The 24,784-nt window shown below is 45.6% G+C and overlaps 1 protein-coding gene across 3 annotated transcripts; it reads left to right on the top strand.

Annotated features, from left to right (window-relative positions):
* The first annotated feature begins 1,783 nt into the window (after nt 1-1,783).
* BSDC1 (BSD domain containing 1) lies at nt 1,784-23,746 on the top strand. Of its 3 annotated transcripts, XM_006862155.1 has the most exons (11): nt 1,811-1,821; nt 2,089-2,149; nt 5,435-5,551; nt 8,312-8,479; nt 10,717-10,771; nt 12,476-12,591; nt 12,948-13,016; nt 13,182-13,260; nt 15,032-15,511; nt 21,973-22,076; nt 23,388-23,420. In XM_006862155.1, exons 1-11 carry the CDS (start codon nt 1,811-1,813, stop codon nt 23,418-23,420), a joined length of 1,293 nt encoding a protein of 430 aa, XP_006862217.1. The 3 variants fall into 3 exon arrangements, with proteins under 3 accessions (XP_006862218.1, XP_006862219.1, XP_006862217.1); XM_006862156.1 differs by lacking the exon at nt 8,312-8,479 and having other exon boundaries at nt 1,784-1,821; nt 23,388-23,746; XM_006862157.1 differs by lacking the exons at nt 5,435-5,551; nt 8,312-8,479 and having other exon boundaries at nt 1,784-1,821; nt 23,388-23,746.
* Nucleotides 23,747-24,784: the final 1,038 nt, after the last annotated feature.

A 24,784-nucleotide genomic window follows, 5' to 3' on the forward strand; every position in this document is an offset into this window, starting at 1 on the left:
TCATTTTAAGTTGTTGCCCATCAGCAAATGCAGGTTCTGTGTGCTTTTCTCCCCCGAGCTTAACTGTATTCATGTCATTATGGTCAACCCTACTTTGAGGAGGCATTTTTTTCCAAAAAGGCAAACAAATCTGCATTGGAAGAAGTAGAGCCAGAATGCCCCTTAGAAGCAAGGATGGGGAGACTTCATCTCTCAAACTTTGGATGTGTTTTTAGCAAGGACCAGTCCCTAGAGAAGGACATCATACTTGGTGAAACGGAGGGTCAGCAAAAAAGAGAATACCTTTAAGTAGATGGATTGATACAGTGGCAGCGGCAACATGCTCAAACCTAACAATTGTGAGGATGGATAGTGTTTCGTGCTGTTGTGCAATGCATAGGGTTACTACGAGTCAGAACAGACTCAATGACATTTAACAAAAACAACGAATTTGGCATTTTAGAGCCTTGGGATTTGAGATTATCTGGAGAGTGACTATAGACAGAGCTAAGGAGAGCCATGGGCTGAGAACTAGGACAATCCAGCATCAAGAAGTGGATGAGAAAACAGCAAAGAATACTAAGAAGAGATGCCAGTGAAGTATTAGGAAATCCAGGAGGACATAGTGTCCTGGAGATCAAGTGAATAAAGTGTTTCAAGAAGGAAGTGACCAACTGTGTTAAGCAAGATGCTGACGGTGTGAGCGAGACGAGGATTGAAAATTGGTCATTATTCTTGGCAATGTAGAATGCTTTAACACAAGTTATTTCAGTGGATTGAGGGAACCTGATTGAAGTGAGTTCAAGAAAGAACAGGAAATAAAAACTGGAACCACTAACTCCAGTTTTATTGTAAAGGGGATTAGGGGACTGTTGTTTGTTTTTAAAGTGGGAGAAATAACAGCATATATGACAGGAATAATCCCATAACGAGGAAAAAATGGAGAGGGTGAATTACTAGAGCTACACGCTTAAACACAGAGGGTGGGATCTAGTGCCCAGTGAAGGGGTTGACCTTAGCTAAGTGTATCCGTTGCAGGGGGCAAAGGATCTGAACACAGATACATCTGGATTAGTAGATGAGGCGATGTAAGCCTATGTTCCTCCTCAGGTATATCCTCATTCTGCCTATCGAACTTTATCCAATTTAATCTCCCTCCTCCAAGGGGTCTCGGGATTTCTCCTGACCACGGCCAACTCTCGTAGCTCTGAACTGGGTCGCCAGACAGTTGGGACAATTGAATGTGTGTCTGTCTCCCAATATCCTGGGACCCTTTCAAGAGGCTGCATCGAAGTCACCTCTGACTTTTTCTCCACAACCCCGAACCCTGACCCAGAGCCCCGCAATTGAATTAGCCGGAAAAGACCACTAGCAGTAGCAACACAGCTGGTTTTACAAAGTGTCCTAGCCGTAGACTTTGGGATCTGGGCATTCTTCAGTCTCGCTCCCTACTTTTCTCCCTTCCGCTCCCATTTCTCCGCCGTTTAGCAAGCTGGCCGATCCTGTCCCACAGCGGCCACCGTATCGGACGTCAGCCTATCCACAAACAATAAAGGTTCAAGGGATTTGGGCCAAGCCTCGGTGCCAGGATCTAAGGCTAGGTTTAATGCGGATTGGACCGAGCGTTCAGGAATCAGTTTAAGGGAGCATTCCGGACACAGACATGACTGAAAGCAGGGAGGCGGGACCTAATGATGGAACGGGGAGGGAACTGGGCTATGGGCGATGTCCGTGCGGGGATTGGACCGAACGTTCCGGGGCGGTACTTAGGGGGGCGGGGCCGTGTCGGAAGTCAAAGGTCAGTAAATAGTGGTGATGTCATGCGGGCAAGATGGCGGAAGGGTAAACCCGTCATTCCGGTCCCGGGCGTTAGGGCCTGAATTCTCCAAGGGTTGGGGTGTTGGGCTAGGGACCCCGTGGGGAGCAGGAAGACAGTTTGGCGTGGACGGCGCTGAAATTGTTGCGTGGAGTCGCAGTGTCGGGGGAGGGGGGAGTAAGCAGTCTTGGAAGCCTCTGCCTGGGGGCCACTTTTCAGGGGGAAGCTGAGGCCGGATCGTCGGGCGAGCAGGGCTGGTACCGCAGGGACAGCAGTGTGTCTGTCTTCCACAGGGAGGACGTAGGCTGGTGGCGGAGCTGGCTGCAGCAGAGCTACCAGGCAGTCAAAGAGAAGGTAAGCCGGGCGGCGCCAGCCCTTCTCCTGCAGGGCCCCATGCTGCCTCACAGGCCCCGGGCCGACCTCAACCTTACTTTTCAGCCCTTACCGATGTAAGGGAGGACAGATCTCCACGCAGACCAGTGTGATACTAACTAGCGTGAAATAGGATTGTTTTAAAAGGCAAGAGCTACCCTTTGGTAAGGATCCATAGTAAGGAGCAATTTCTTCTAAGACGGGAGATTCAAAACCTCAACGTGGAAGAGAGAGCATTTGATCTAGACCACAAAGGAAAAGGGATTAATGGGAAACCCGGCTCCTTTTAGTCATTCAACTATAGAGCGTGTACCACAGCTAGCACCGTTGACAGGCCCTAAGAAGACAGATGTTAACCAAACAAATGCAGTCCTGCGCCTGACAAAGCTCCCAGTCTAGTGGGGAGAACTGTCATTCACCAAATAGTCAAATCAATCGCTGTTTGATTACAGCCTTGGGAAGTGTTGTGACAGGAAAGTAGAGGAGCATCTTGTTCTAGTCTGAGTAGTCAAGAACATACCAGGGAAGACCTCCGTGGGGAAGGAACCTCATTGAAGCCAACCCTGCCAAGATAGGATGAGTAGGAAGAGCCCAAGGCTGCAAGTGACCAGGAGCCACAGACACTGGTGCCTAATGAGTTCTAAAAAGTAGCCATGAGTTTGAGGAGGAGGTTAGGGAGAGAGAAGATTGATGGCCAGAGAGTGGAGGTCCTTGAATGACAGCCAATGTGTGCGCCTGTTTCATTACATGTTAGTTTGTCAAAACCAGCTCCACTGAATTGTGAGAAACATTAATTACTATTTAGCTCAAGCAACTGAGCGATTCCTGCTTCAGGGTAGACTCCAGGAGGCTTATGGCCTCAGTTAAATGAGTCCTTTATTCTGGGAATATTTGTATTCCTCCCTCAGCCTGGTACTCCTGAACCAGCGTCTCAGCTACAGCCTAGCAAATTAGAGACCTTGAGCTGCTTTATGATGTTGATGAGAACTGAAAGAGAAGATGTCACTCTGAGGTTTAATAGAAGCCCCAGAGGAGATTCTGCTTCCTCTTGAGCCATTTCTTGGCAGGAAAGTTACAATCATTCAGCAGATGTTGAGTGAGAGCTTCTATGTGATGTCTTAAAAGTTGGGCCTACCATAATTCATGAAGAAGAATTAGTTGGTCAGTCTTCCATCCTTATCCCCTAGGGACCTCCCAGTTTGAAATGGGGTGGATGTTGTTTCTTCCTTTGGTGATTCCTCAGTTAGGAAGAAAAAAAACAACTCCTCTTTTAGCTAATTTTATGTGAACTTGGACAAGTTATTTAAGCATTTTAGGTTTCAGTTCCTCAATAGTAAAATGGGAATGTTAATAATATCTATCTGGAAGAATTGTAAGGATTAAATGATGCTCTGTATAAAGCACTGAAGACGTAGTTGGTTATGTATTGGGCTGCTAACCACAAGGTCAGTGGTTCAAATCTACTAGCTGATTCATGGGAGAAAGAGGCTTTCTGCTCTTAAAGATTTACAGCCTCAGAAACCGTATGCATTGGCATTGACTTGCTGGCAGTGGATGGGCGTAAATGTTAACTGCTTTTTGTAAATGCTGAAAGTGACCGGGCAACTTCATAGACACTACCAGTCCATTGTTGCTTTCTTTTTTTCTGAAATTTTCAGTGCTTTCCTGCCCTTGCTTTCTTCTCCTCCCGTCCTGCATCCATCTGGGTCACTTTACTTCTCAGCACTGTCAAAGTGCAACTCTGAGATAATACTATACTCTGCCATCGTCTGCTCTTTACCTTCCCCATTGGAGTGTGTGTGTGTGTGTGTGTTTATACGCAGTATGTACTAGGAGGGAAGATCACACCACAGATTCCCCAACCTCAGCTGAGCCTGAACAAGCCTTTCAAGTCTCTCAATTGCTTTCCCCCTTAGCTGTAGCACCTTCCCCCAAACCTAACTTTCCCCTCAAGTCCTCTATTTAACCACTTGCCTTTTCACTTTCAGGAGACAAACCTCACTTCCTACTTTTTAAAAAATTTGAAGCCAACAAGCATGATCTCTTTTAACACGCTCCACCCCTGAAGCCACCACCTATAAACTTATCTCTATTCACACTCGGCTTCATGTCCTACTTGCCAAACCCAGTAGATCGTTTCCCAACCTTATCTTCCTGGACATTTGTGCTGCATTTGCCACTGGTGCTCACGCCCTTTTTCTTAAAACTCGTCCCTTGTGGCTTTTAGGACATAACTCTCTTTGGGTTCTTCACTTACCTCTCCCATTTTTCCTACTGATTGGTGAGTTCCTCTGCTTCTGCCTGCCCCTTGGAGGCGGTGTTCTGCAGGGCCTTGTCCTCAGCCCACTACTCTACTCCCTCTAAACACACTTCCTGGGTGACTCCTCTCCCTGCCTGCTTCCACTGTCCATTCCCCAGAGCTTTTTGTTTCGCGACAGCTTCTCTTGGACAGCTGTCCCAGATAGCCTCCATTCTCCTCTGACTGTCATGAGCAGGATGAAGCAAAAGTATCAGGAACGACACCTGAGAGGAATCCAGATGAACGAGCAGGGTGGCCAAGAGTCAAATGGTACCCCCACCTCTAACTAAGAATCCCTGAGTCTGAGAGAAGGAGCCTTGTGGCACTGTGGCTAAGTGCTCAACTCCTAACTGCAAGCTTGGTGGTTTGAACCCACCAGCTTTTCTGCAGGAGAAAGAAGTGGCAGTCTGCGTCCGCAAAGATTTGCAGCCTTGGAGACCCTGCCCTGTAGGATCACTCTTAGTTGGAATTGACTCAGAAGCAATGGGTTTGGTGTTTGGGTTTTTGAGTATGATGTAGAGGCATGATTCCCACCCCAGAGAAGGTTATTTAAATTTTGAAACAAATATTATGACTTAAAGCTTATCAAAGCAATGAGTCAAGATCTGTTTTCAGATTACATGTGCCCCCTTCCCAGATCACTTTTGAGAATCACTGACCTAGTCCACCTTCCTCATTATAGAAAACTGAGCGCTAAAGATGAGCTGGTCATGGCCATATAGCTTGTAAGTGTCGGCCTATGGCTCAATCCTCGTGCCCAGAGCAGCAGGAAGTTCCCCAGCTGTGTGTGTTCTCAGGTAATCCCAGGTCGCAGAATTTGGAGAAGTGAACTTTGTTGTTTCTGAGCCCTGACTCTCCTTGTCACCTGAGTTTTCCATGTGTCAGTCTGTTACAAAAAAATCACAGGCAGCAGAAACAAGGACTGGTGGGACCCACTGGCTCTGACATCCCTTTCCGTCTTCCCATAGTCCTCCGAAGCCTTGGAGTTTATGAAGCGAGACCTGACAGAGTTCTCCCAGGTGGTGCAGCATGACACGGCCTGTACCATCGCAGCTACGGCCAGTGTGGTCAAGGAGAAGCTGGCCGTGAGTACTGCCCACACCGTCCAGTGGCCTGCCCCTCACAGCCTCACCCACCTGAGGGGACACCCAGGCTTTCAGCAGCTAGTGGCTGTTTTTCTCCCTAGGCCCAGAGGCTCACATTTTGAAAGATATGTGTTAAACAAGCTGTGTACTAAGCAATACCTGCCTTTCCCACCTGTGTATTACGTCAGCATATATTTTCTTTTTAGCAAAGTCATTCACTGTAGACAATTTAGGAAATACAGGTTTTCAAACAAAAACAGAAAAACATAGAGATAGTCATACTTCCATCTCCCGCAAGGTCAGCACTTCAAACCCACCAGCAGCTCCTCAGAAACCATATACAGGGTCTCTATGACTTGGAACCAAATTGATGGCACTCAACGACTAACGATCCTTTATGTACACTTTGCTTTTCAAAACTGGGATCAACTGACTAGTGTTTTGTAACCTACTCTTTGACTTCATAATCACAAACATCCTTGCTCTGCAGCATCATGAATGGTGTAGTATTCCATTATGTGGATTTAACCAGTTCCTAGTTTCCTATTGCAGTTTTTTTCTATTACTGTATACAGAGCTGCAGTGAACATTGTGATTTCTAATCTTTGCACATTGTCATACTTTCTTTATAGCAAAGTATTGAAAGGGATCATAGGTAGAACATAGTTTTAGACCTTTTAAAATCTATTGCAAAACTTTCCTCCAGAAAGACTGTGCCGACTTATAGTCTTACTGGCTCGATTTTAATTAGTCAGAGATATACCACCAACAATCCCCTCTTGAGACAGAAGATAGGAAAAGTGAAAATTGTATATGAGCAGATACCCCTGTAAATGTTAAGCTGCCAGTGAAATACAGTGTTCTGGTTTGGGGATGCAGTTTTTCCTTTAGCATTAGAACAGATTTTTATGTCTTCATTTGAGTACCTGCTGAATTAATTGCATTGTGATAAAAGGCTATATTGGAATATGCATTTTAGAGGCTCTTGTTTTTGTTTTTATAAAATACTGTTTGCCTATTGATCACAGCTACCGATGAGCCTGAATGATAGATAAGTTGTGGGCCTGCTGAAGTGCTGGGAGTCCAGCTAGTAGCGGAGACCCATTTGTTTCTTTTATTCATTCATTCCTTTTTTCATTTAGCAAACATGATTGTATTTGTGTCAACAGGTGCCAGGCACTGTGGTAGCTTCTAGGTTTAAAATGTCTGGGCAGCCTAATCAGGAGGAAATGTTCGTTTTCTGTGACAACCTGAGCCTGTCTCTCAGCGCCCCGTTCCTACCACTGAGCATTCTTTTTCTTTTTTTAACAGCTCAGGGATCTTAATGGATTTTTGGAATGGAAAGCAAGCTACTTGATATTTTTAATTATTTATTTTTAAGCTTTCATGGTGCTCTAGGTGAACATTTACATAGTTTGTTTTCCCATCCACAGTTCCTACACAGATTGTTCCATGACATTGGTTGTAATTGCCACAATGGGTCAGCACTCTCCCCATTTCCTCCCTGGGTTCCCCGTTTCCTTTTGTCTGGTTTTCCTGCCCTGCCCTGTCTTCTTATCTTTGGTTTTGGACAAATGTCACCTTTTTGGTTTGAATGTTCTGAGGAGCACATTTTTCATGGGTATTACTGTTTGTCTTATAGGCCCATCTGTTATGGTCTTTGGGAGTGTCTTCTGTTTCAAGTTAGAAAGTTTTCTCAGGGCGATAGTCTCAGGGGTTCCTCTAGTCTCTTTCAGCCCTGTAATTCTGGTTTTATTTTGTTTTGTTTTTCATTTGAATTTTGTTTTACATTTTTACCCATTCTAACTGGAACTTTCTCTTGTGGTCTTGGTCAGAGTAATTGGCAATGGTAGTCAGACACCATCTAGTTCTTCTGGTCTCACGTTAGAGGCAGCTGTGGTTCTTGTGAACCATTAGTCGTTTGAACTACTTGCTTCTTGAGTCTTCATTATTCCAGGTGAGAAGAGACCAAGAGTTGCTTTTTTGATGGCTGCTCACAACCTTTTAAGACCCCAGACACTACTTACCAGACCAGCATGTAGAACATTATCAACTTTGTTTTGTCAGTTGACCTAGATGTCTCCTGAGAACTCTTGTCCTCCTGGACATTCTAACCAGTGTGACTCAAGCTTTATCTCTTATTCACCCCTTCCAGGAGGGCCATATGTTGGTCCCAAATTGGTCCCAAGCTTGCTCTTGGGCAAGATTATCAGTTCTCATCCTGTCTATATCTTTTTAACCTTTTTTATAAAATACTTTACTTTCTGAGCAATGATAATAATGAATTATTACAATATAAGCTATTTACAATATAAGTTACTTGGCTTAACCCTTTTAATCTTCACAGTTACTGTATTGAGGGATGTGTATTTATCCAAATTTTATCAATAAGGAAACAGACTCAAGTGGTAGAACTGGGCTTCAAATCTAGGTCTGACTCCAAAGCTTTTCCACCATTCTACCTATAGGCCATTTTCCCCACTGAACTTTCTATGGCATGGATCCTCTCCCATCGCTTCAGGTCAGCCTGACTGGTCTTGATATTTTGATGAAACAGCTAGTCAGGGATCTCTGCCCTACCCTCCAGAGGCCTGCTGCGACTGTGTGCCCCATCCCCAGAGATAGAGGCACAGGTCGTAAGCACTCCCTAGTCCCCACACACAGAATACCTTCACTCTGATGCTTCCCTCCCACACCTCAGGCCCCATATTGCATCCTGCCTCCAGGGCACTTGCTTCCTCTGCCAACTTTTCTTTACAGACTGAAGGGTCCTCAGGAGCAACAGAGAAAATGAAGAAGGGCTTGTCCGACTTCCTGGGTGTGATCTCAGACACTTTTGCCCCCTCACCAGACAAAACCATCGAATGTGATGTCATCACCCTGATGGGCACGCCCTCTGGCACAGCAGAGCCCTACGATGGCACCAAGGTATTTTCTGGGGGCTTCCTCTGCCATTGCCAACCTGTACTCATGAAAGCAACACATGGCCAGCCTAAAAATACATGTATATGAAGGTTAGTCAGAAAGTATTGCAACTAGGGTTCCAGTCCATACATGTACAGGTTCATGCCAAACAAAGTGTGTTTTAACATGGCTCTGCAATTAGTGGATGGCTACAGACTGGTTCTCTCAGTAGTACACTTATCTTAGTCTCATTAGGGTGCCTTCAAAGAAAGAATTCAAGAGGGCTTGAAAACATTCATGGAAAAAGTACGTTATCTTTTCATTCCATTTTTCCAATAACTTTTTGAAGCCCTCTTGTACTTTTTATGCCATTGGAAAAAAAATTTTGAAGTCAGAATTAATAACAAAACTTAAGTTTACATATTTCAAATCATTGAAGCTTTACAAGTTGATGAGGATGCTGCCCCACATAAAACAACAATTTATATAGCTAGATTAAGTACTTTATGTGAGGTTTGGAAGATCTCAGAGATGCATTCAAGGCACAGCGTCAGCTTGGAAAGTTATGGCATGTTTTTTTGGTACTTCAAAAGGATAAGCTTGATAGATTTTTTTGGATGATACAGGATGCTGAATGGGGGCTTATTAGGACTAAAGGAAATTGAATACTGCGTTGTTGAGGAAAAGATCGAGAAAGTTGCTCCAGGGGATTTTTTTCCATCATGACAATGCACCTCCTCATTCTTTGAAGGTAGCAAATACTGTCCCATTAGACTTCTTTTTGTTCCCCAAACTCAGCATTCAAAAGGAACATGATAAGAGTCCTTCGAGGATGCCAAAACTGCCGTTTTGTTGTGGTTTAATCAAAACATAGAATTGTTCAAGAAAGGGCTAGAGAGATGGAAATGCCATCTTCAGAAGTGTATTAAGAGATATGGTGAGAAACAATGGTTCTACGTTTTGATATTTATGTTACGTAAAAGTAGCTATGATTTTATAGCAATACTTTTTGACTTACCCTCATATAATTAGAGAATACTGAAATGTCAGGAGAAAATAATTATTTCTGAGCCTATGATACCATCACCCAAAAGAACCACAAACTTCTTGGTGTATAATCTTGCATTTCTATTTGCTAGCAAAACATAGGCAGGAAAAAGAAAAAAACATAAGGCAGAAACAAAGTTTGGGATTTCTTTCTTTTTAAAAAGGGACTTTGTACAATTTTTAACCTGCTTTAAAAAAAAAAAAAGCTTCACAACAAACTCTGAGCCTCTTCATCACCATCCTTTTTAATGACGATAAAGTCTGCAGTGAAGATGGCATCATTTGTTCAACCCGTTCCCTAGTGTTGCACATCTGAATTCCTTCCCACTTTCAGCCACCGTAGAGAGTGCTGTGGGAGGGAACATCTTTGCAGCATATGTTCCACATTTTGACTATTTAAGACTAATTCCCAATAGAAATAAATGAAAAGCAGGGAGGATATCCTCAGAGCACTTAAGTCAGCAACCAAGCTAGTGTATTTCTACCACAGTTTATTTTTTCACCATTACATATCCTATTTCATGGAATGTTTTCTCTCAATGAAGAGTTCAGCCTTCTTTGTAGCATTTTATCACACTAAATTTCCACTCCAAATGTACTGAGTTTTCAAACGTGCTTTCCAGCATTAGCACCACCACTTAGTGAACTTGTGAGTTGAATTGTGAAATTTTTCAACGATTAGGTTTTAAATGAAAGCAACCCAAATGGCTTGGAGAAGTTCTGCTGCAGACATCCAGCCCCAGGCTTCAGGAAATGCTGAGAACAGCAGAAGGAGCTTTCTGTTTTCCAGCTGACATTTGCCATGCTGAGGCACCAGTGGGAACCCAGCTTACAGTTCACTTGGCAGACTGGCTATGAAATTCCTAATGGTTCTCATTTGTGGGGAGTTGCATCATTTCAACCTTTGCCCATACGTTTGGACTTTATTAATATAGTTTCACTCATGCTTCAAATTTCACATGATTGAAAAGCATTTCATACCTATGATTCTTTAGCCTCCTTCCACTGTATTTTCCTAGTTTCCAGAACTGGATCACTGGGGAGACACACCCAATTCTCTACTACATATGTCCCAGGTGTCAGTGTCCTGTGGGTGTGGCAGCAAAGGGCTGGTTATGGGAGAAGCTGGGTTATGGTTGAGTGGGTACCCTGGCAAAGGGTACTTTCTATGCCCAGCACCCCAGAATTTAGGTTCTTTCTTCTGTTTCTTTTAGGCTCGCCTCTATTGCCTGCAGTCAGACCCAGCAACCTACTGCAATGAACCAGATGGTGAGGGGGTAGGGGGAAGGGCGGGCTTACAGGCCACGTAGACCAAAGGGATCTGGTCTGTGGGTCCTGTTTGCCTCAGGCAGCAGAGGCCAAGCACTCACTACATAGAGGGACCACAGTAGGGCTAGTGTGTATCTTATGCCAGTGGAATGAGACGGGTTGATGTTCTTTCCATCCCTGAACTCAGTGTCTTCCTCCCTGTCTGCAGAGGCTTTGTTCCTCTCATCCCTTATCCCATCAGTTCAAGCTCCCTCCCAGCCCTGCTGCCTGCCTGCTTTCCTTTCAGCACCTGTTTGCTAAACTCCATGCTTGGAGCTAGTGGTTAGACATGGGTCAAACCTTGAAGCCCCGTCCAGCCCTGTGGATCATCTGTTGAGAGAGAGAAACAGTGACTAAAGCAGAGTCAGTAAAGAGTAGAGTGAGTACTGTCAGGAGGCCGAGGAGCCCAGAGGAATGACAGACACACAACCAGCCAGGGGCCGTCAGAAAGTGACACTTGAGTTGGGGTTTTAAGGATGAATTCAAAGTAGACAGGGAAGTGAGGAAGGGGTATTCAAACCAAGGAAGAAGATGTCTGAAGGCCCATAAAGAATAGGGAGTGTTGACCATTTGGTAAATAAACCTGGGTGTGAAGGGCTTTATCTGTCAGATTAGTCCTAACAGGTTCCAGTTTTAGTCAAGGCCTTTGAAAATCTTACGAAAATGACAGATGCCATCTCCAAAATACTGCCCACAAAATTTTGTGTTGGAATTCTTTGACCCTTTAAAGTCTTATCTGTAGAATCTAGCTTTAAAAAGCTCTCCCACAGAGAACTGTTAGAGGGTTTGGGAGTGTGAGGTGCTCAGATTTGCATTTGAGGAAGATCGCTGGGGTATCATTAGTGTAGAATAAACTGGAGGGATAGAGAAGCCAGAGTCTAGTCAGGACATAGGAAGGAGCAAATGGAATGAAAAAGATGTGCTTACAAGAGACCCTGAGGAGAGATATCCATAGTGACTGGGCGAGAGAAGAGACTGGGTTGGCCTCCAGGTTTCCAGGGTAATGATCTGGAAGGGAAGGAAGAAAATGAGCTCACAGTGGGTTTGCAGGACCTCCACAGTTGGTGGGATACAGAGGAGACTGGTCCTGTGGATCTAGAGCCTAATAAGGTGGTCTGGGCTGCACAGAGCACTGAGGAATTGTCAGTGGAGGGAAGGGTTGAAACTCACGGCTTAGTGGAGGTTATCGTGTGAGAAAATAGAGAATAAGAGAGATGAGAGCCAAAAGGAAAGAGGAATCCATGAAGACTCAGAAGGAACACCCAGAGACGTGAAAAGAATGAAAAGCCAAAGTAGTAAAGGGCTTTAAGAGGAAGGCAGTGGTTCCCAGGGTCAGGACCTACAGACTGGACACAGGAAGAAGAGGCAAAACGGGGTCACTGGTGACTAAGAAGAGCGGTTTCAGAAAGGAGTGGATTCAGTAGCTTAGTGCAGGGGGTGCTACAAAGTGAGCAGGGATGTGAGAAAGTGGAGGCTGTAGCCCCTACTGGACATCGCTCAGGTGCCCCACCCACCCCTTCACCCTACCTCCTAATTCTCTAAGTCAGAAGACTTTGAAAAAACCCTTAGGTTTTCTCATTGTCCATGTCCAGGCTTAGGTTTGTTCTGTAGACACAGTGCTCTTTCCCAGGCCCTGAGCACTGACCATCAACGTCTGTCCTGCAGGTCCCCCGGAATTGTTTGATGCCTGGCTTTCCAAGTTCTGCTTGGAGGAGAAGAAGGGGCAGATCTCAGAGCTCCTTATAGGCAGCCCCTCCATCCGGGCCCTCTATACCAAGATGGTGAGGGTCCAGCTCCAGGCTTGAAGTGTTGGGAGGTGGGAGAGACATGTCCAGAGACAATATGGGGTCGTCTGGCCAGAGAGCAATGGGAGACCCTGCAGGGCCAGAGCAGCCACTTTCTGAGCCAAGAATCCACCTGGGAGAAGCTGATTTGCCAGGCTTCTGGCAGTCAGAGACTGGTGAGAAATGGAAAAGTCAGTAAGCCTGATGCAAGTTCTGTTCTCCCTCCATGGCCAAGCTGGGCCAGGAAGCTGGGTCTGACTAAAAGTTTGGGGGTGAGGGGTGGGAGCCACTAACTGTGCCTGAGACCCACATCACCACTCCCAAAGTCTCATGCCCACTCCCCCTCCTTTCAGGTCCCAGCAGCTGTTTCCCATTCCGAATTCTGGCATCGGTATTTCTATAAAGTCCATCAACTAGAGCAGGTATGCTGGCCTAACTTGGGAAATACTCCAGTCAGCCCTGCGGGTAGCAGGCTGGAGTTTGTTGAGGGAAGAAGGGAACACAGGGTGCCAAGATTCTGGTGTCAGAACCAGGGTCTGAGAAGAGGATACCCTGATTGTTTTGGCCATCTGCTTCCCCACACTTAGGAGCAGGCCCGGAGGGATGCCCTGAAACAGCGGGCAGAACAGAGCATCTCTGAAGAGCCTGGCTGGGAGGAAGAAGACGGTAAGCTGTGTTGAGAGATGATGAGCAAGTAACCTGGGAGACTGGCTGGGCCGCACTCCCTGAAGCCTGGAGAGACTTGGGGTCGCAGGGAATGGTAAAGAATGAGTCCAGGTTTTGTCTGTGCTAAGGACAGGCTGGGCTAGCAAAGACAATTCTTAACAAGGCTGGGGGAGGCCTGGGTTTAGGTACAGAAATCATATGTCATTGGAGTAAAGTCTCCTACCAGCCTATGGCCTGGCTACTTGGGAAGCTTTTGGATATCTTGACTCCCTTCCTCACCTTTTAACTAAGAATGTAAGGATGGATCCAAACTTCTGTTTTCTTTAATTTTCTAGGGCACAAATATATATAACCAGAGGTTTGCCATTTCAGTATTTTTTACATGTGCAATTTAGTGTTATGTTCATCATGCTGTGCACCCATCACCACTATTCATTTCCAAAATTTTCTATCACCCGTAGCAGAAGCACAGTGTCCCTAGGCATTGACTCCCCCTACCCACCTCCTCCCTGCCCTTGGTAACCACTAATAAACTTGGCTCTACATTTGCCAGTTCTAGATATTTCATGTAGATCTTAGAATAATTGTCCTTTTTTGTCTGACTGATTTCACTCAGTCACCCATGTGGTAACATAAAGCAGGACTTTGTTTCTCTTTATGGTTAAGTAATATTCTATGATATGTTTATATATTTATAAAATCTTTTGGGTTTCCACCTTTTGACTGTTGTGACTAGTGCTGGGATGAACATTGCTGTATAAATATCAGTGTACCTGCTTTCAGTTCTTTGATGGATATTCCTAGAATTAGAATTTCTGGGTCGTATGGTAGTTCATGTTTAACTTTCTGAGGAGCTGCCAAACTGATTTCTACAGGTAGTGGTGTGGTACCTATTCCACAAGTAGTGGATGAGGGTTTGGGTTTCTCTACAACCTTCCCAGCACTTCTTGTTTTCCATATTTCTAATCATAGCCATCCTATGAAATAGATGGGGTGACATGGATGGTGAATCATTGTGGATTTGATTTATGTATCTCTAGTGACTAATGCTGTTGAGCGTCGTCTCATGAGCTTGTTGGCATACTGTCTTCTTTGGTGAAATGTCTGTCTAGTCCTTTGCCCGTTGTTTTTGATTAGGTTGGTTGTCTTTTTTGTTGCTGAGTTGTAGGGGCAAACTTGAGTTTTTAACAAGTTTCTCCAGTAACATCAGTCCCTGGCCAGGTTGGGAACCACAGGCTTAAGGAGGTTTGCTGAACATTCTCTATGTGGTAGCTCAACTTAGGAAAGTGCTGCTTGATAACAACACATTTACTAGTGCTTATATTATGTGCCCAGATTACCTAGATGCATAGCCCTCACTACAACTCCATTATCCCTCTGTCAAGAATGAAGTAGGTAAGTTAAAGAAAAAAGAAAGTCATTTGCCCAAAATCAGGTACCTAAGATACAACAGAGCACAAACTGAACCAAAACCAAACTCGCATTTCTTAGCTTTCTCATGTCTAACACCATCTTGGGCTGCACTGGTGAAAGTGTCTACCAGACCTGTGCTAGGCCCAGTAAGTAGGAGGGACTTTAACAGTTAGAGACAGTCTACAGAAGAAAAGCCAAGATGGGAAGGAGATGAGGGACGGTAAAAACTGGTGCTGTTTAACCTTGAGCAGAATCAACTTTGGCAGGAGACTGAAGTCTGTCTTAAGAGGGTTCCAAGAATGCCTCAAGGTTCTTCAAGGTGTCCCGCCCTATTTCCCCTACCTTTTTCTCTCTGCAGAGATGCTTGGGAGCGTTTCACCCACATCTCTAAAAGAGGCGAAGGTCCCTGTGACCAAAACTTCCACTTCACCAGAAGGAAGAGCTGGACCGCAGATCCCGTGTGAAGAGAAGCTGCTGACTCCAGTTGAGACCCCAGCAGAGGTGACTCCATCAGAGAGCAGTGAAAGCATCTCCCTTGTGACCCAGATTCCCAACCCTGCCGTCTCACCTGAGGCACCAGTGCTTCCCAAAGACCTGTCCCAAAGGCTTCTGGAGGCATCGCTGGAGGAACAGAATCTGGCTGTGGATGCGGGCGAGACTGGACCTCCACCACCATCTCCCCCCAAGCCCCTAAACCCTGCTGGCCGCCCCTGTGGTCCAGAACCCAGGCCTTCGGCCAGAGTAGAGACTCTAAGGGAGGAGGCGCCCACAGACCTACGGGTGTTTGAGCTGAACTCAGACAGTGGGAAGTCCACCCCCTCCAACAACGGAAAGAAAGGTATGTCTAGAGGCCCACCACCTTACAAGGCACACTTATCTACGTGTCCATTGTTGCAGTCCTAGAAACAGAATTCCTTCATTTGTGATACGGATGATGATGGTAGGTAGCTGGTGTAAGCACATTTCATCAATTCTAAGATGCACTGATTCTTTGAAATGAGGATGCATCTTACAATAGATGGGGTCTTAAGCATCAATGAAAAATGGTTTGTGCCAGATCAAGTGTGTTATAGTGCAGTTGTTTCTCACACCACACAACTCCGTGAGGCCAGTATTATTGTCCTCATTTTACACATAAAGACAGTGGGACTCAGAACTATTAGCTTGCTCATATGGCCAGCGAGTGGCAAGCCCAGATTCAAACCCAAGTCTGTCTGACTTCAGGTTCTGTGTCCTTTCCATCCTTAGCCTGAGTTGTTGATGTCAAGGGTCTTTTTCTCTAGGTAACCTTAAAGTCATTTCCTTTCCCTGAGCCTCCATTCATTATTATGAAATGCATAGATGAGACTTAGATGTACACTTTGAGAAGAATAAAATGAACATTCATGAATTTGCTGGGACTCAGATTAAATAATAGAGCTTTAGTTTCTTATCTTGTGTGATAGAATTTTAGATGGGACTTTTTGACTTTGTGTCAAAAGGGAACTTCTTTCACTCCTGGAATTAAGGGACAAGGTGTCCTTTAATATTGCTAGTGTCCGTTTTTTGTCATATCCAAATGCCTCACCATGAACAGGATTGTCAACAAGACCACCCCTCAACCCCTCATACTCTTCCTCACTTTGCTGGCTCCCATTGTCAGTCACAGGCCCAAAGCTTGCCCAGCAGGGAAGGACTGCTTTGCTGCAGTGTTTGGGAAATGGGCTCTGCCACGCCCCTCCCCTGCTCCCCAGTGAAAACGGCAGGGTTCCCAGTGTCTAACACACTGTTTTCCTTCTGAGTGATTCAGTGAGGTCATCTATGGGGCTCCTACCTTCTCTTTATGAGACACTGAGGTGGGAGGGGCAAAGGCTGCAGTCTTTATGATGAAGCATGAAGCCTATGAGACAGGCTTGGTACCGGAGGAATTCAAGGAAAGAAGAATCTCTGGGCACCAGTGCTGTTTCACTGAGGAGACAGGCATTGTATAGGAGACTTGGAGACTTTGGGGCAGATGCAAGGGAGTGATAGTCCAGGCTGGGGTAGGGGTGGGGGCATGAGGCATGTTTAGGGGTAGTGATCAAAGTCCACTTCTCTCTACTGTCTCCCAGGAAGGGTGGCTGGGTTGGCTCAGAAATAGAATTTAAGAGCTTAAAATCTTATACTGTTTTCAGGAGGTTGGACTTGCTGCCATAAAGCAGCAGAACATGGAGGCTAATTGCTCCAACTCTAGAGTTCAGACAGGCCTGAGTTCAAATCCCAAGTTGTTCATAAGCCGCTTGACTTAAGTCTCTCAGCCTTTGTTTACTCCTCTAGAAATTGAAGGTAATTGTTTCACCATATAGGAAATAACTAGGCTAGAGCTCTGCTTTGAGAAGATGATGATGATGCTAAAAAGAAGAGGTAATGTTTTGTGAGCATTGTCTATATGTCTAGCTTTCTGCTAAACACTGTGCATATCACTCAATCCTCACACAAGCCCCATGGGATAGGCTGTTTTTTGCATACATTATTGGTAGGAAAATGAGCTTAATCACCTGCCCAGGAGAAAAGTGTGAAATGATCCTTTAGAAGAGTAGGGGAGTAGACAGACCCCACAAAGGGAGTGGGATTGCAACTGGTGGCAATTAGGGCCCATTGAGGTAGTGGTCATGGGTTTTAAGTGATACCAGTCAACACCATATTGCTGGTGTCAAAATTACCATTGTAATTTTGCCCAGCTACATTCAGTTGCTCGGGTGCAGGCCCAGAGCACATAGGGAGTTGGTTTTAACCATGATTCAAGATTTGCCAGGTGAAATTAGTGGAGGAAGGAGAGAGCCCCAGCTTATGGAAGAAGTGGTCAAAATGATGGTTCAAGGGATCTGAACTGCGTAAAGAAGGAGATGAGGACTAGATAGTGAGAGAGAGGACTGAAGAATTAGGGTCCATTTGGAATTGGGCTACTAAAGATTGCGATTGGAATTGTGGCAGTTGGAGATTGGATGCTGGAAGTGGAGGTACAGTGTGTCTTATCTTAATCTACTCTGTTGCCTTGGATGCCTTCAGAGTGTGGGGAGAGAGGGGCTGGGATTCCATGAGAACACTCACTGAAGCAGCTGTGTCAGATAGGGGGTAGCCAGAGTCTTGCCAGGACAAGGGGCAATGGGAACAGAATAAAGGGGATAAATCTTAAAAGGAAGAATGGAGCTTGGAGTCAAAATGATTCCTTTTCCCTCTTAGGGTCACATCCTAGGAGGACATGAGGCTATAAGCAAGCCGCAGTGTTCCAGGATCCCAGGGCGATATCTGTCATTGCAGAGCCCTAGGCTCCATCTAAGGAGCTCTGGTAGCATAGTGGTTACGAATCAGGCTGCGAATCGCAAGGTCAGCAGTTTGAAACTGCCAGCTGCTCCGCGGGAGAAAGAGGAGGCTTTCTGCTCCCGTAAAGATTTACAACCTTGGAAACCCTGTTCAGGGTTGCTGTGGTTCAGAACCGACTCAACGGCACATAACAACAACAGGCTCCATCTATCTAAGAGTGAAGACCAGAGGCTGTGAGGGGGTGGATGGGGAGCACTGGAAGGAGCATCCTCATTCACCACCTATAATCTGTGTAACCTGGAAGCGGTTTTTACCTCCATTTCTTCCTTGGAGACACAGTGATCCAGTTACACAGACTAAAATGAGCTGTGAGTGACCACACTACAAGGCCAGCAATCACCTGGGAAGTCCTCTTTATAAAAAACAGAACTCTCCCTCCTGAAGCCTTAAGTCATTGTTGTGAAACTCCGTTCTCTGCCACCTTCATAGTGGTGTACTTACCTTCCCTGACAGGACAGGGTGGTGGGAGGAGGCAGGTGGCAGAAAGTCCAGCTTCACCTGAGGCCTTGCCACTTGAAGGCTTCATGTCCCATTTGTAAACTAGCACTGGTAATACCTACTCTAGAGGGTGAGTGTGAAGTGCCCCGGAGGTGTTACCTGATACTGTCTTTTCCACCCTGCAAAGGGTTGCCCTAAGGCAAACCTGGAAAGGGAGTTTCAGGTCCCTAGAGGGCAACAACTTGAGGGAGGCCCAAGCCACAGCCAAAGTTCTGACTGGAGCAACCATCCCCACAGGAAACCTGCACTGACAGGTAGCCAAATGAGTGTCCCCCAAGTATGTGAGGAAGCCAAAGGGTCTTGATTGCAGCTCTGCCTCTGACTGGCACCACTGTCTGTGTAAGGAGTCCTGGTGGCATAGTGGGCTAAGCACTTGGCTGCTAACTATGGAGTCCAGTACTAGCCAGCCAGTTGCTCCTTGGGAGAAAGATGAGGCTGTCTGTTCCCATAAAGGTTTGCTGCCCCGGAAACCCTAAGGAGCTGTTCTAGTCTGCCCTAACAGTTATGAGTGAGACTATATGTATGTCATGGAGTCTCTGGGGTGTGCAAACAGTTCACATGCTTGGCTCCTAACCAAAAGGCTGAAGGTTTGAATCCACCCAGAGGTGCCTCTGAAGAAAGGCTGGTGATCTGTTTCTAAAGGGTCAATCACTGAAAACCCTGTGCAGCACAGTTCTACCCTATCACACCTGGCTCATCATAAGTCCGACTCTACTCCATGACAGTGCGGTTTGTTTGTTTGTTAGTTTGATAATGTATGTAATGGGCATCTTACGTTCCCACCTCTAATCCTAACACTTGTTTCTCACAGTGGGTCGAGGTCTATATAGGATCACACACATACAGAATTCTAGGCCCCCACCTGTACCTGCTCAGTCGGAGTGGGGAAGAAATCTATATTCTAATAAGCTTCTTAGAGATTCTTTTCAAATAGAGTGGTTTTATTCTTACTTTAGGAGTAGACTAAATATTTGCCCAAGACTACACAATAGATAAAGGAGTAAGGATTCAGTCTAGGTCAGCTGCTTCTAAGACCGCGCATGCTCTTACCACACTGTGGCTAGCTAGGCTTAGAACTGACAGTGTGAGAAACCAATTAGGAACATGGGGGCAGGGTTTAAGGTGAGGTCTGAGAGGCTGGGTGCCTGTAAGACAAGAAGAATAAAGATGATTACAGGCCATCCCACTGAGGGATCCAAGGACTCTTTTTAAAAGTTGCCTTTAGAAAGAAAAAAAACCCGAAAAGCTATTTTGTTGTTAGTTCTGTAGTATCAACACCCATTCATGGCAACTCCACTGACAACAACGAAACATTGCACCATCCCCTGTGATCAGGTGTGCTTGAGCCCTTAGTTGTAAATTGTGTATTTTGAGGGCCTTCCAACCTAGCAGGCTCATTTTCCAGTCCTGGGTCAGACAAGATTCTGTTGTGATCCAGAGGGTTTTCATTCATTCCTTTTTGGAAGTAAATCATCACATTTTCTTCCTAGTCCATCTGAAGTCTAGAAGCTCTGCTAAAACCCGTCCACCATGGGTGGACCCTGCTGGTATTTGAAATACCAATGGCATAGTTGCCAGCATCAGAGCAACATGCAAGTCACCACAACACAACACACTGACAGAAGAGTAGTGACTTTAACTATTACAAAATAACATGTGCTCGGGTTTGGAGGGGGGGGTGGGGGTCACCAAGAAAAATCACCCGTGACACCATCTCCTAGAGCTAACTTTTACTAGTATTTTTGTCTGCATCTTACGCCTGTCTTTTGTATATATATACACCTGTGAGTGTATGTTTACAATCTACACGGTATACGCAGTATAATTGTACTGACTTATACTGTATATACCAGGTGCTTGGTTGGTTTGTTTTCAAAGAAATTACTTATGCAATTTGCTTCTTAATAATAACTTTGAGATGCACATAACATTGCCTGTAAGAAGTCATACCAAAATATGGATATTTACAACAGTGGTTTTCAAACATTAGCGCTCATCAGAATCCCCAAGATTAGGGATTGGGGGACTTTCTGTAGAGGGCCAGATAGTGGTTATTTTAGGGTTTGCAGGACATACAGTCATGAGGCAACTACTTACCTCTGTCGTTGTAGCATAGAAGCAGCAGTGAGTAATAGGTAAACAAATGGGCATGACCCCATTCCAAAAACTTGCTTTATAAAAACAGATGCCAAGCTGGATTTGCCAACCCCTGGTTTAGAGAAAGGGTTCGTGGGGATCTACTGTGTGTGAACTGTGTTCTGGGCACTTAGAATACATCAGAAAATAAGTATTTTGCCCTCGTAGAGCTTACAATCTAGCTTCTCAGTTACTAAATTGGTGAGTCTGATTATATATGTTAGAATATGTAAATGTATATTTAAACACAACGTGAAAAAGAATAACTAGAACAGAATAAAAAGAACGGAGAGTGAGGGGAATGATTTGCAATTTAAAATAATATGATCAGGCTAGGCCATGTGTGTTGTTAAGTGCTGTGGAGTCGGTTCTGGCTCATAGTGACTCTGTATAGCGTTTCAGAGGAGCAGCTAGTGAGTTTGAACCCTGCCGACCTTGTGGTTCAAGTGACCTTGCAGTCCTGTGTTTATCCTACAATACCACACCAGGATTCCTAAGCCACATTTAGATGGTGAGATATGAGCATAGGTAGGCAGGAGGTGAGGAAGTTGGCCATGTGGCTGTCTGAGGAAGAGTGGTGGGTTACTGGAAACAGCCCATACAAAGGCCCTAAGGTGGGGCTGTGCCACCTGGGGTGCTGAAAGAATAGCAGGCACCCTGGGTGGGGAGGAAACAAGGTCACTGTTTATTTCTTCTGGGAAATTTCTGTGGCTCCCAGGCAGTCTCTGAGCAAAGTACTTCTGTTTAGTTCTCACTGAATCATTTAAGCCCATTTACCATGTAATGGTAAATGGTAAAGGAGCTCTGGTAGTGTAGTGGTTAGGAATCGAGCTGTGAACCTTAAGGTCAGCAGTTCGAAACTACCAGCTGTTCTGCAGGAGAAAGAGGAGGCATTCTGCTCCCGTAAAGATTTACAGCCTCGGAAACCCTGTGCAGGGTCGCTGTGAGTCGGAACCGACTCCTTGGCACACCACAACAACAACAACCATATATATAAATGTTTTAGCTCCCTTTTAAAAACTAAAAAACTGGATAATGTCCCATCATCTAACACCACCATTTATTTATTTTAGTAAGTTTCTATCACTAGACTTTCAGTGAGCATCCTTTAGCTAAATCTGTAACTGAATCCAGGATTTTCCCTTAGAATAGATTTCTGACGGTGGAATCACTGACCCACTTGCCGGAAAGCAGAATATCAAGACAGATTTTTGATGTGTGTCAGTCAAACCTTCTTTAAAGCATGCCATTACCTCTTGCCCAGTCACTTCAGGTACCACTCCCTGTCCCTCCCTCTGTTCATACTGTGAATTGTGGTTCCAGGCTCAAGCACAGACATCAGTGAGGACTGGGAGAAGGACTTTGACTTGGACATGACCGAAGAAGAAGTGCAGATGGCACTCTCCAAAGTGGATGCCTCTGGAGAGGTGAGTGGGCCTGGTTAGCTACAAGGAAGCAAGCCTAGTGGTCCTGGAGTCTAGAACACTGTCCTCTGTCTTCTCAGTGTGAATTCCTTGTATCTTATGTCCCAAGCTTCAGGAAGGCCCAGAACAGTTGTCAGCGGGCTCTACTTCCCCTCAGCTCCAGGGTGGATGGATAGTAGAGTTCTTGAGCTTAGCTCAGCATCAGAATCACCTGAGGAAGTACTTAAGCATACAGCTACCAAAACCCTGCTCCAGCCTTTCTGTCTCGTGGTCTTCAGATGCCTGGCCAGTGAGATCTAGGACAGGTCACTCACCTGAGCCTTTGTTTCTTCATGTAAAATGTGAGGTTGATAATGATCAGACCTGATATCATTGAAGTAATGCTTACAGATGTGCTTTTACCAGTGGATGTTTACTGGCAGCACCACAAAACCCATTCCATTTACAAAGCTCAAAGAGGCTTTATTACTCTTACTCGTCATCTCCCAGAGTCAAACCTGGGTCATTTTGAATGAGAGGCTGGAACCATTTAAAACTCACACAGTTATCAAGTGACAGGATTGATGCTCCAGGCCACACATCTGATTCAAGTTAGCATTACTCTCACTGTCACCCACAAACCACATGGTTTCTACCATCAAGTGATTCTAAAAAGGTGGGCAAATTAGAGAGACTTGAAGGACCTCCATTTTCATATTAGGAAACTGAGGTCTGGGGGAAGTAGTGACTACCCAAGAGTATTTTGTACCTGGGGCCTCACGCTACCCAGGACAGGGAAGGTCCATGGATTTCTGTCTTGCTGTGGGGTCTTGTTGAGGTTTTGGATCTTTGAAGACCTTTATAGAACCTGATGTACATTATTTCTGAGCAGTCATCCTATAGCCTGTCATACTAGGGATCATCTGACAGTAGACCAAGAGAGAAAATGAGTCAAGAACATTTCCTCGGGGAGACTCCAGCTGGAGCTAAGGATCAGAGGATTGAAGACTCAGTGAGCTCAGGGCCATGGCCTTAGTCACCCAGCAAGAGACTTGTTCTCCTGAACAGATGGACTGACTTGTTTCCAGTAGGCAGGGTGTTCCCCTGTAGTGTTCGGTGTTTGTGGATGCATTCCATTGGGATCCTGAGGCAAAGGGCAGGTCTGTTCCCCACACACAGCCCATAAGATTTGGTGTTAAAGTCTCAGAGAGGGACCAGGTGTCAGGGCTGTTGGAAACTGAGGCAGCCCTACTCAACAAGGGTAGATAGATTTGGGTTTGACTCAGAAGACTTAAATATATGTTTGTGCTCCCCATTATTCCCTCCCATTTGCAGCTGGAAGATGTGGAATGGGAGGACTGGGAATGAGGGGTGCCAGAGCAAGCAGCTCCCTCACGCACAGCGCCTTTCACCTCTTTTGCTCACCTCAGCCTGGCTCTGGAAGACACTGACTATGAATGTCCCCCAAATGGCCTCTGTCAACCAGAGCTCTGGGCACAGATTCTGGGTTGCTCCCTGCTGACTCTTTGACACCTAAAGGGGACCTCTGTCCACACCTGCAAAGGGGCTCTCTGCATCCAAGCCAGGAACTCTGACTTGTGCCAATCATACGAGACCTACCCTTTTCACCAGAAGAGCCTACGTTTCTCAGCTTAACACCCACTGTTCTGGAAACTCCTGCTGGGAAGTCCCAAGGGATAGCTAGCTCTAGCCCTTCTGCTTATATAGACAGAAGCTAACCCACCAGTTTCTTGGAATAAGCCAAGACAACACATTCTGTCCATGAGTAGGCAAGCAAGGCCATGCTACCTGTCCTTGACTGGAAAGGGACACAGAGCATATTTGGGCTCCCATCCCATCCCAGTGATTAAGAGGCATTCATTTCTGGGAAATTTTCCTCTTGGGAATCACTTCCTCGACCCACCCCTTTTTTCCATTCCTGAAAAGTTTTTTTGTGGTTCAGAATCGGAAGACCAAACCCTAAATTCCTGCTTCCTCCTTTCATCCATCCCAGCCCTGGTATGTCCCTAGGCCTTTCCCAAGGCTGCTTCATGTCAGATACACCTAAGTCCTTAGCCCAGCTGTGCCACCTGCAAGAGTCTGTTCTTGCATTTCTTCCCTTGCCTAGGAAGGGAGGAGATCACTTGAGGCCCTTGTACATTGCCTGGTGGGATACCTTGGTCAACCAACTGCCCACCTTGACTTCCCTGTAGTTTAGGACACAAGCCAGCTTACCAGAGATACAGAGCAGTGATCAAAGCTGAGTACTTAACAAATCTGGTAAGCCCAACACTTCCTCCCCTACCCTTGTGCTTGAAGGGGATGTGCTGAGGGTGAACTTCTTGAGATTCTCACCATGCTTCTGCAAAAGTTCTTCCTAAAGACAGACCCACCCTCTATGGCTCTCACTGTCCACTCTGGTAAAGCTGCCCCTCTCTTGGGGGAATGAGGGGCTGCAGGAATCCCTGGAGACAAGACCCTGGTGCTTCACGATGCTGCTCTGGTGATTCTTGTACATACTCTGGTGTGCTCACCACTGAATTAAAGGGATCATGGTCAGGGATGCCAAGGGGTGGTAGTCATTTCCACTTCTGACCTTCAGTGAAGGTGGTACAATGGAGAGAATGCTGAATCTTTTCTTGACAGGGTGGGGTTTTTCTCTTTGTAATTATTTCTTTAGTTTAATTAACTTTTTGGTTGTTTGTGCAATATTATATATTTTAAATTATAAT

The sequence above is a fragment of the Chrysochloris asiatica genome, unplaced genomic scaffold (assembly GCF_000296735.1).
Source record: "Chrysochloris asiatica unplaced genomic scaffold, ChrAsi1.0 scaffold00047, whole genome shotgun sequence".
NCBI classification, from domain to species: domain Eukaryota; kingdom Metazoa; phylum Chordata; class Mammalia; order Afrosoricida; family Chrysochloridae; genus Chrysochloris; species Chrysochloris asiatica.